General features: G+C 42.2%; 1 protein-coding gene across 8 annotated transcripts in view; it reads right to left on the minus strand.

The window, feature by feature from the left end:
* Positions 1-12,446, minus strand: part of UBE2T (ubiquitin conjugating enzyme E2 T) — a 117,587-nt gene that overhangs the window by 90,169 nt on the left and 14,972 nt on the right. For 6 of the 8 annotated variants that reach the window (XM_029572354.1, XM_029572360.1, XM_029572355.1 and 3 more), the window contains exons 5-7: positions 9,844-9,942; positions 7,529-7,612; positions 4,648-5,085 (exon numbers count right to left, since the gene is read on the minus strand). In XM_029572354.1, coding sequence (XP_029428214.1) covers positions 4,960-5,085; positions 7,529-7,612; positions 9,844-9,942 — 309 coding nt within the window. In that variant the 3' untranslated portion in view covers positions 4,648-4,959. Of the gene's footprint in view, positions 1-4,647; positions 5,086-7,528; positions 7,613-9,835; positions 9,943-12,446 lie in introns of those variants that run through there. The other 2 variants (XM_029572356.1, XR_003852087.1) reach the window with 2 other exon arrangements.

Genomic DNA, 12,446 nt, shown 5'->3' on the forward strand with positions numbered 1-12,446 from the left:
TGGGGAAAACACTTTTTAAACTGCATCAGATGTTATGAAAGTTCTCCTACCAATGTTTGCCCTTTTCCCCTTTTTCAACCATTCATTTATGCTGCTTTTCTTCTTTGAGAAAGTACAGAGAAGGGCAACCAAAATGATAAAGGGGCTGGAACAACTCCCCTATGAGGAAAGGCTGAAGAGGTTGGGGCTGTTCAGCTTGGAGAAGAGACGGCTGAGGGGGGATATGATAGAGGTCTTTAAGATCATGAGAGGTCTTGAACGAGTAGATGTGACTTGGTTATTTACACTTTCGGATAATAGAAGGACTAGGGGGCATTCCATGAAGTTAGCAAGTAACACATTTAAGACTAAGTGGAGAAAATTCTTTTTCACTCAGCGCACAATAAAGCTCTGGAATTTGTTGCCAGAGGATGTGGTTAGTGCAGTTAGTGTAGCTGAGTTCAAAAAAGGTTTGGATAAGTTCTTGGAGAAGTCCATTAATGGCTATTAATCAAGTTTACTTAGGGAATAGCCACTGCTATTAATTGCATCAGTAGCATGAGATCTTCTTAGTGTTTGGGTAATTGCCAGGTTCTTGTGGTCCGGTTTGGCCTCTGTTGGAAACAGGATGCTGGGCTTGATGGACCCTTGGTCTGACCCAGCATGGCAATTTCTTATTTTCTTATCTATACCTGCAATCCCCTATCTACTTATCTTTAAGAGAACATGTCTGGCACTATGGTCTCATATAGCAGTTAATGGTAGATGAAGACCACCTAAGCCCAACCTACCACCACACCCCTTACTCTGTTAGCCATCTCCCTCCCTCATCTTATTGCCAGCCTCTGTATCAGGGTATGCAGATCGCTCTTGTGCCTATTCATTTTCCATATCCTGAAAACCCAACTGGTCTGATGTACCTTCAGGAGAGGGGTAGGAAACACTGCTGTACAAGACAATTCACACAACTATGGTGGCCTTGCCTCACTGGGTTTTCAGGTTACATTTGAGCATAGGGAGGTCAGATGACACACACACTCATACAAATCGCCAACCCCCTACCCAAACACAACCGCTGCCAAACTCCCTCCCCCACAACTTTCTTCCTATCTCCAGCCAGGGTAAAGCTGAAAATGCAAGGGCAAAAGTGCCCCCACTCAACTCCCCCCACTGGTAGGGTTGACGAGTAAAGCAAACCCCTAGTATGCAAATATATTTCATGCATATTAATTGTGAATATCCTGAAAATCAGGCATGTCTGTGGTTCTTGAGGCCTGGAGTTGGCCACCCCTTCTTAAGATCACACCAGTGAGGGGGAGTGAACCAGGATTGCAGCTACCGCAGACCTCTGTTCTAGCAATCAATTCTACACTACCAACTCTAAACAAGGTTGGCTGATTTAAGTATTAAGGTCAATGCAATATTCTCACTAGAAGGTCTATGTAAATGCATCAAGAAATCATTTTAGTTTCACTGCTCAATTGGCCATGCAATCTCTAAATAAGGCTGGACAAAGCATTTAGACTGCCAAACGGGTAGATGGCATCTGCAGTTTGATTAATTACAGTCTGACATACTGTTGATCTGATCCTAGTGGTTTTGTGATCCAAGGGCAGAGGAAAGTGCTTATGGTTTGTTGTATGTGGGAGACAGTTGGAAAGAAATCAACAAGCAACAGGAATGATTGATTACTCCCAGGCCGTCATTGCAGGGGCTCAGCCTGCTTTAAGAAACCTGCTCTTCGCATGTCACTGTTGCTACTGTAGCACATAAAGGAGACATAGAACATATTGAATTTTTCTTATAACAATATTAGCAGGATCAAATATTCCATGGGAAAGAGCATGGAACCTTGAACAGGATGGATTTAAGATTTTTGCATTGTAGCAGGATTTGAAAGTAGGGGAAGGGAGGAGGTATCCATTTGGAGATCAAAGAGCTCAGCAGCACTGGCACAAAATTCTAAAGTAAGTAGAAATGGGTATTTGGCACCCTAGGTATTTATTTTATTTAAAACCTTTTTTATACCGGGGTTAGTGTGAGCATCACATCGGTTTACAATATAACAAAATGAATAGAAAATACAATTAACAAGGGAATAAAACAGGTGGGCGAAGAGAAACGCAGGAAAGCAGCATAGAAAGATAGTACAACTGGTAATAGCTTATGCATAAAATTGGACAATTTTATCTTAGTTAAATTAACAGTTCCTGAGCAGTTGTACTGGGCATTTTATGTTCTTGGCATTCTAGTACACATTAATTTTGGTGGCATTGTCCATGGCTTGCCAGCAGATTTCTGGGAACAGCTGTAAGCTAATGGCCCAGTACACAGAGTGAAGATGGACAGTAAATGCCCATTGTTCTGACACTAGGAAGGGAAGGGACAATAAGGCATAGATCAGTAGACCACCAATGGGAGGTAAGTAGTCTCCACTAACCTAGCAGAGCTCCTACCTCTCCGTTTGCCAGTGAAGACAGTTACTCTTGTGATACTGTTTGCTTACGACTTTATATAAACTAATGGCTTTTTTTTCATGGCAGAAGTCCAGGTAAAACTGTCAATATTCTACTCGGTTGTAGTATTTTTCCATGAAAAATTTAGGATTATAAAACACTAACCTTTGTAACTATTACAGCTTGAGTTTTATTTATCTTTACTGAGGTTTATTGTCAGAGTTTACTCATATTTGGTATGGAGAATGTCTGGGGCCAGGCTGTCAGAATGATGTGCTAAAAACACCAGTCTGGTCTCCAGCCAGGCATATTAAGAGAGAACACAGCTTTTCTGGCCACTGATGCATATGAAGGCAGTATTGAGCTGCTAAGAGTCAACTTTTGCTGGATTTAGATATCTAGGCCAAAAACAGAACCTGGCTCTACTCCTAGAGTTCACGTGTGAAGTTGGTATCTTCCAAAATCTCATCGCAATCCAGCAAATGATGGCAAATAAAGATAGATAGGTTGATCCTGCCTCTCCTTACTTCAGATTTTCAGGGACAGCAAAAGGGAGAGGTGCAACTCAACTGGCCAAAACCAAAAACGTTTCACCAAGTCAAAATTGTCCTTCTCTGCCCCCCTCCCACCATCAGCAAAGGCAGCCCGCCAAACACATAGAACGTGTGCATTGCAAGCAAACCATGTAAGAACATGCACCACCATGAGCTAATTACCAACCTCACATCCCCGGGGTATGGGGCAAAAGCTTTACAGTGCACATACACAGCAGTATGTTATGTGCCAAAATGCAACAGCCCAGCTTTGAACAGAGATTTATTTGTATGTCCCACTGCCAGCAAAGCCTGGGGGTGGAATAAGTCAGGGCCCAGAAAAGGATCACTTACTACCTGCAAAGTGGGTGGTAGGCTTGCTTGGTTTTTTTAAAGCTGTTTTTAAATTTTATTTTGAGGGTGGTCAAAGAAGGGAATTTTGTGTGTTTACAGGCCTAGGCAGTGATGGGATTGATATATTTTTGTTTTTATCAACAAGGGATCTGGATCACAGGATACTACAATTTTACAAGTTATTACCAATCAGCTAAAGATGTACAGGACTAGCACCGTATTGATATAAGATGCAAAGACTAGTAGTCACGAAGTGAAAGTAAGAGGTATGAATAAATGCTATAATCTCATTATCAGGCTTCCCATAGGTAATTGTTCTAAATTTCAGACTTTTATTCTCTTTTCAGACATTCAGGCTTAACCACAGACACAGACAGATTAGACTTGGGATGTGTATAATGGCAGGATGCAGACGTAACTAGTATCCATTGCAAAATGTGTGTAAAGTACAATTTCAGTTCAATAAAACAAAAGCCTTGGAAGTGCTACAATAATTGTGGAAAAGGATTTGAAAGAGTGCTCCTTTGGGAACCTTTTCGCTTCTGAAACTGCAGGTTCCAACATGAACCACTTGTTAGCCAATCATACAGCTTAAGGGGCAGAGTCCCACTCTAATGCAGCTTAGGCTATTAAAGTGCTGCTCCCATCTTAACCTCAGAACTAAAAATGGTGTCTCAGAAGCAAAGGGGCTACAAGTTGACCCATTCACACAGCGGCCTATTGTTCCTTCAGGATGACTTTAGCCCACAATGCCCGTTACCTGGAGCCACAGTAGGTTGTGATCCTCTTTACTGGACAACCTAATAATTAAAAGATGCACTAGGTAAACTTCCAAGAACTTGTAGATCCTCTTATTCAGGTAACATGTATGCTACATGTTTTGTTTATTTTTATGTTGGTCCAACATCAGATCTCCCATCCAACTAAGGAGCAAGGGTTGTTTTGTTTTTTTTTAAATGTCTGCTCAGCCACTGCAAAGCTGATTACATTCAGGTACTGTAGGTATTCCACTGTCCCCAGAGGCCTCCTGATCTACTAAAGGTTGTCTCCCATTTTGTGTCTATGGGAAACATGCTCAGTAAATGGGGCAGAAGAGTGAAGTGACTTGGTCAAGGGCACAAGGAGTGTTAGCGTCTCTGGTTCAGAGGCTACTCCTCCTCCTTTAGTGAGGAGCTTCTAGAGAACACTGTTTGGAATCTCCTTATCCAGCTTAAAAACAGGAGCCACGGGTGCAGAGAAACAAAATATGGAGCTATGTTTTAGTAACTCAAGGTGTTTGGGGAAACATAAGATGTATTTCATAAAAAAAGTACAAAGAATTTTAATAGAAAAAAAAATCTGCTTTTATTTTACAAACATGAAAACTAGACTTGGCGAACACATAAGAACAGGACTGTGCAGGGCAGAAAAGATACTTTATAGTTCAGCAGTATTTTGTTGATAATTATATCAGACACTGAACAAAACCGTTAGACCAATGCAACTGCATTACAGTCTGGATCATCATTTGGCCATTCCAGTCACAAATGAATGACCAAAATACAGCACAAGCAAGTAATCAACCGACTCGTATCACTCGAGACCAAAAGACTATTTGTACCCAGGTCTGCAGGGCTGTGGAAGCAGTGTGCTCACCCTTAGGGTTCAAAGCATGGCTTCTTTGCCTTTCCACTGCTGTCACCTTGCTTTCTTTTCTGCACGGAAGTAAGATCTGTGGATGTGCTGTCAGGCTGGCTCCCCTCAGTTCTATCAGACTCTGAATTCTGCAAAGGTGTAAAATGAAAAAATGCAGAGCGTGGGGCATGCGACTTGCAGAACAGATGTGATTACAGTAATTAGAAGATGACTGCATTCAGGGTGACTGTCCTTGCCCCAAACATCTGATACCACTTGGGAATGCCAGTGGGCCAAGAGAAGCAGTAGCCCACAGGGCAGAGATATCAGCATTGGGCCAGAAAGTACAGTTCCTCCTTCCCCCCCACCTCTCAATATCTGAGCTCAGTCTTTTTGTGAGCTAGGGGTTCCATGTTTAAATTTTCCGTTTAGAGATTTGCTTTACTGTTACGGCTTTATTCTCCAAAGGAGACTAACAAATGTTTTTAAATAAAATGACAATTGATAAGGTGAACTCCATTTTTTTTTTTAAACTGATAATTGAGGTCTTGCTTATGAAGCAAAATTGGCGATTTAAGACAGACATATTGCATCGCACAGCAAGTTGGACACCGGTGACGTGGTTATAAAACATAATATGAAACTTCATTTATTCCTTATATTACTATAGTTTGCGTGTGCCTCTGCTGGTACTTGCAAAATGCTAAGAGAGACTTTATAAACCAAGCTGCATGGAGTCTGCACACCCTCTAGTGGGAACAGGATGTCATGAGTGTGAAACTAAAGTCGAGCCAGGCATTAAGAATTCTAAAAGTTAAAAACACCACAAGAACGGAGCTATACACACATATATTAATCGGACTAGTGCCTTTTGCCGGTGGAAAGGAAACAGTGAGAAACGTAGTGTTTTTGCACTTTTAAGACACTTCAAGGCAATAATCGTATAATTTAATGATCACTTGACTCTTGATCCAGCAGTAAAACAATCTATCATTCACTGGGTAGGGCTGGTGTCAGTATGGCTAACAAACCTGGCATAGGATCACAGGAAAGCTCAGGAAACAGCCAGTGCTTTTACAGTGAAGAAAATGTTGTGGTAGGGAATGAGTCATTTTTGGGTGTAAATTGGTTGTGCATCAATGGAAGGTGATGGGCCTGCAATGTGTAACAGGTAATGGCCTCTGAAATCCTATCATCCATCCACAATCCAAGAAGCCAGCAGCAATTTTAAATATGCAGAAGAAAAGGTGAGGAGCGAATGCAGCAGTTCCAAAAAACTTAAACAGGCAGACTCCTCTTGTTCCTGAGTGCAGACCAATTTTGTTTAAAAAGTAGTATTTCGAGTCTCTATCACAGAATGCCTGTAAAGTCTCTACAGCAGGGATACACTAGCGACTCCCATGCAAAAACATATATAGTCTCTGTAATGGAGTAATGCCTTTGGAGCCAGTGGCTCTCAATCCACTCCTTGGGAGACATCCAGCCAGTCAGGTTTTCATGACATTCACAATGAATATGCATGAGGTAGATTTGTATACAGAGGCAGTGCATGCAAATCCACCTCATGCATATTCACAGTGAAGATCCTGGAAACCCGACTGGCTGGGTATGTTTCAAAGACTAGGCTGAGAATCCCTGCTTTAGAGTGTGTGCACCGAAAAGAACAAAACATGAGGGGCATAAGAAATCCATGCGGATACAATCTGGGGACTGATAACCTTACAGTCTTTGTGTCACAAGAAGTTAGTTTCTTTACCACTCAAACAGGCAGATGCAATACTAAGCGCGAAAAGGCATGCGTCCAGTTTGGACACACATCCCCTTTCCCTGGGCACCCGATGCAGTATGCAAATGAGCTGCCAGGCTTAAAAGGAACGCGCTAGGGAGAAATTGTGTGTTCCTAGCACGTCCATGGCATCGGGCACCCAGGAGATGTGGCTGTGCGGTTAGGAAAAAGGACACTCGTAAATTGTGTTTCCCTAACCTGACTCAGTCAAGATTTTTATTTTCATGCTGCTTCCTATGGCTCCTTCTACTTAGTATCTGGACGATATTAAGTAGGAGGAACCAAAGAAAACCAGTATTTTGGGCTTTTTTTTTTGTTGTGGCTTGGAGCGCATGAAGACTTAACACCAGTTCCATGCCGGCATTAAGTTTTTCATGTTAAAACGTGCATGTCAGGCGCACAGTGATTTTTTTGCATGGGGGTGGAATAGCATTTATATGTGATGAGTGCTATTAGCTACACACTGGTTTGGATGTGCTAATCCCATGAGGAGTTAGTGTAGCGCATTCGAAATTCACGTCCAACCCCGCAGCAAGCTGAGTGCACTGTATTGCATCAGCCTGGAGATCTGTTGGTTCTGCGTTTAAGACGATACATTAACAAGAGTTTCCTTAAGCACACACCGTATATTCTCTATACCACAAAATGCCCCACTACAAAATTATGTAAGGGGAACAGAGACCAGCTCCAACAAGAACAGAGACATTCTTTGAATATTGCATGCATTTCCTGTGCTATAGCAATCAGCCTCTGAAAAAGCAGCTATTTTATAATCTACTTTTCACAAACCTAGTCTCACTTCTTACCTCATCTTTCTGCACCGCATGCTTCTCTGTCCATTTTCGAGCATTCTTTAAGAAAGTCTGCTTGTTGTATTTAAACAACAATGACTAAAGATGCAAAAGAAAAAAATTTAAACAATGCATCTATTAACTATATGCATTCTACAAATCATATCAAAATGGTTAATATTTTGCATATCATTTAAGTGATTCCCCTGGGAGCTGTAAGGATGGCAACACAGTCAAAATTGCATCACAAAACACTAACAGCTTGGCGAATCATGCAGTGGTTGTGGGGGATGTTATTTCCCCAACTCTACCCACTACAGATCAATCAGATAACATGCTTCCAAATGCTGATGCTCTATTCTTAAAAACAAAACAAAAAAAAAAAAATAGAAGAAACCCACTACATTTCTTCTCTAATTTTCTGTAATGATAAAAGGACAGAGGTGATATATTTGGAACTAGCTCATTAACTATAGTCCCTTATCAGGCCAGAGCATTTCTAGATCATTGCAGATCTAAAGGAAGCAGAACTCACAGAAGTTACTCAAACCTATGTTTCATATAAAAGGTATCTGTTGCACCTGGTTTGCTGACCTTCGTTTCTACGTATTAGAGTGGACTTGTAACAGCGACCATGTTGCTTTCTTACAAACATAAAATTCTTCAGTTTACTGCAAGTCTCACAATATGGGGGCAATTTTCTTTTTAAAACTTCTTACAGGCCTGCAAGTTGATTTTCAAAAGGGAAACCCCCTGCAGTTTGTGGCTGGACTGAGTTGGGAGGTGGTAATAAAATGGGGAGGTGAACCTTGGATAGTTGTAAATGAAGGTTAATAGCACTCTAGCCTGACAGATGCCAGTTATGATTGAGCAGGCAACATAAAAGGGACATGAGGAAATACTACTGGGCCCAAAAAAAAAAAAAAGTTTATTTCCTATCCCAGAAGATCTCACAAGGCAGCTTATACTTCAATTGCAGGCAACCTTAGAAGCTTTAAGCACATCTATTAGTGGATATATCTGCAGCTTTAAGAGATCAGATGTATTAATTTGCATATCTCCAGGCTATAAAAACTGCAGGTTCTGGCATATCTTATGCATTCAGTAACAAAGCTCATGCCATGTAACAGATGTGGTTATACCAGACAAACAGCACAAACCAATCCTCTTATAATGGATGCAGTTCTAAGGGGCAATTTTCAAAAAACTTTTTACATAGGTACAAAAACAGGTTTGCCTGTGTACAAAAGGCCATTCCCCCCCCTAGTGAGCTGTTACTTAGTGTGCATACCTCTACCAGTGGGAAAGAGAGGGTAGTATGTGTCATGTGCAGGGATTTCAATTTCAAATGCCCGTGGAAACTTTGGAAATGCAGGGTAGTACTCGCACTCTGTGTACAAAGGGAAAATCCATGTGGCATTTCCCTTTCAAAAGTAAGCCTGGCCTGCAGGTACAAAATAACCGTGGACCTGCAAACTGCACAGGAAATGTGAAATTTAGTAGGGAAGTGTTATCAGGGCCTGCGGAAAGGCCAAGATCTGATAGCTCCCACAAAGGATAAGAAAATTAGGATGAGAAATTCCTGTTTCTTAATATTTGGCATCCCAAAGACAATTAAAATGCACTTGCTGGGGCCTGGAAAAGTTAGAGATGTATGTGCTGAATGGATCACCACATTTATTAAATGCCTCTCCCAAGAGGCTACAAGGTGGCATACATGGAAAAAAAAAAAAAAATCACCACAAGAATTAAACAGAGTTTTAAGACAGTAACAAGTCTAGCTATAAAAAAAAAAAAGGGCCATCACAGCGTGAAGTATGAGCACCAAGAACTCCTCTAAGGACTTGTTTAAGGTAGTGAAGGGAAACAGATTAAGTGCCTATATGGTCCCAGAGAATGGACCCTACTGTAAAGAGTAAGCTTGCTTTTTTCCCCAAAGAGGTACAGAACCATACAAAGTGTGCTAGGCCCCATCACGGTAGCACCTCAGAGACCCAGTGGATCAAAGATAGCACAAAATAGAGTGAAAGCGATGGGTCGATTTATTTTTGTTACGTGTGGGAAAGGAAATTATCCTTTGGATTCCTGCCTAGGATGGCTTCTTACAAAACTGCCTCACTTGGTGCTGGGTTATTTGATGATCATTATTAACTCATCATGGAGGCAAGAGTATTATCCTATGTTCTTTGAAACTGCAGTTGGGAAATATCTTTAACCCCCCCCCCCCCCCCCCCCATCAGGTTTAGAGGCTTTTCCCTATTCAAACCATTCCCCTAATGAATGCTGCATAATATTGGGGAAAAAAAAGAAAACAATTAAGACCTGCTCACAATATCAGCCATGAGTGGGTCATCAGGGTTGGGTTCAGCCATTAGGAGCTGTATGGAGGTTAGTACAGTGGAAATGTTCAAGGATGGTCTCCACGCCCCCTTCAAAAAGCAGAAAGACAATAGTTACTCTGTAATCCTACACAAATGCAATAGCAAAAGAACAGATGCAAAACATGTCTACGCATTCACAACCAAAAGCCTTCTTTGGGAGATACATCCCAGCGGGATTCATCTGATTTGTTCACACATACAGCATAAATTTAAAGATTGGCTCCATTATAAGCTTTCACTCAATAATTCTTCCCATTTACAGTCCATACTCAACCTTTTCTGAAAAGTCTATTACTTAGAAAACTCTGTTTTGTCAATTCACCTCCGCCATCTGCTGGAGACAGAAAAATACTGACAGACAACTAGGTGGCACTTCTCGGGTATAGGACAGAGTCCGCGAAGTCTTTTTCTGTCTCCATCTGCTGGAGGGGAGGCAAAACCCAGCTGCCCTGGACTGATCCGGGTACGTTCAGGGAAGCTCTGTTTTGTCAATGAACAAACAAAAAGGCTTGTGTAGTTTTGGACAATACTCTCCTCTCTCCATCCCCAAATTAAGCAAATTGTTAAACAAGAATTCTTTAGATTGTGTCATCTCTGGTCTCAAAAAATTATTTTCTCTGGAATTCCTTACTGTGTTATAAGCTCCAATATTTCCCCTCACTGACTACTGTAATAGTCTATCTGTTGGCTTGCCTCATATCAAACTTCAACCATTACAGTTACTGCTTAATCCCTCCACTCGACTGGTCGCTGGCTTAAGGCATTCTGATCACATAACTCCAATATTGGTCGATTTGCACTGGCTTCCGGTTGGTGAAAAAAAAAATATATACATAAGTCAGCATGACAATTTTCAAGCTGATTTATGACCAAAGTTGCCCATGGGAAAATGCTATTCCTCTCAGCATGGATTATTGGATGTTCCATCTCAAAGACTCGCACAACTACATATGACTCAAGTGTGCTCCTTTTCAGTAGCCAGTCTGACACTCCTTTCCAATAGAGTTGCGTCAATGTAATTTGATCAAAAGCTTCAGGAAATCCCTCAAAACCTTTTTGTTTAAACTGCCTTATTTTAAGTTTATGATTTTTACTTTTTAATTTCACCTTGTATTTTAATTTATTTATATTTTGTATATAGTGGGTTTTTTTTTTTTTTTAACTGTTTATGTATTTTATTAAGATTTATTATTATTTTATGCTTGTATCCTTGTGCATCACCTAGGCCTATCTTAGTGTTAGGAAATTCATAAACCTCAAATGTAAACGTAAATGAAAAAACTGGCAACAATAGTTTGCACCCAGGGCTAGATAGGAAAATTGGTTCTTACCTGCTAATTTTTGTTCCTGGAATACCACAGATCAGTCCAGATGCATGGGTTTTTCATTCCTACCGGCAGATAAAGATAAGCTTTACTGACACAGAGGTACATAAGATAGTGTGCAACCTGCAGTCCCCTAGTATGAATTGCACCAAAGCCAAGATATTCCGCCCCCTCCCCCCCCGCTAGAGGCAGGAAATGTTATACCGTGGCGATGAGCACTGCGATACCATTCAGTTTCAAACCTAGCCCTGGTAGTCACTCTTGCTGATCTTGGAGACTGGTTGTGAGAACCCCTCTCTGATCACTTGGTTGAGATCAGGTGTGAGAAATCTGCGGCTGAGCCTACTATACTGACTGCTGGGGGAGTCCAGTGATACAAAAACAGCAGCTATCTCGTGCTCTCATGCACTTTTGAGCACTGCAGGAGATGGGAGGACTGCCAAGAGAAAGCTGTACCTGGGCTTAGTAGCAGATGTGGTAGCTGTTTGGTGCTGGGCTTTGGGCCAGATGCTGCCATGGGAGGCTGGCAGAGTGCGATGTGCAGCCAGTTAGTGTTCTCCCATGCTTCTGGACACTGTGGGAGAAGATTGCTACAAGAGAACTGCGGCTAGGCCCAGAGGTGGGCGCTGCCAGGGGAGGCCAGTAGTGTGCAAATGGCAATCATATAGTATTTTCCCACGCTTCTGTGCATTGTGGGAGAAGTCTGCCACAAGAAACCTGCAGGTAGGCGTGGTCGGGAGGACTGACAGAGCAGGAGCAGAGACCATTTTGTGTTCTCCCGGGCTTAGTGGAATTGCAGAGGTGACCTGCTTTCATCCTCCAAATTTGTTCTACAGAGCACGGGGGAAGACATTGCACAACATGGGGAGAGGGGGAATCCTTCCAAAAAAAACCCACTCAGGAATGGAAGCCTCTCTGGAGGAGAATGGCGTCCAGTGGCTGAAGGAGTTGTCCACCTTATTCAAAGGGCTGGGCTGACTGCTTTGAATACCCAGGCTCTGGCAGCATGAGGAGTTAAGGAACTTTCTATTCTGGGTGGGGGTTCTGCTAAGCCCTTTTCCCTTTATAGCTGGGTCATGTCTTGGCTGTACAAGATGAGGTTCACCAGAGGCGGCTCTGTAGGTAGGCAGACTCCAGTTGAGTTTATCCATCCTTTTTGGAGCTGGAAGGGGGGGGGGGGGGGGGGGGGGGGGGGGGAGTACTCAGGGTGAATCTCTGGGGGTTGGA

Source organism: Rhinatrema bivittatum, chromosome 12, assembly GCF_901001135.1.
Source record: "Rhinatrema bivittatum chromosome 12, aRhiBiv1.1, whole genome shotgun sequence".
NCBI classification, from domain to species: Eukaryota; Metazoa; Chordata; class Amphibia; order Gymnophiona; family Rhinatrematidae; genus Rhinatrema; species Rhinatrema bivittatum.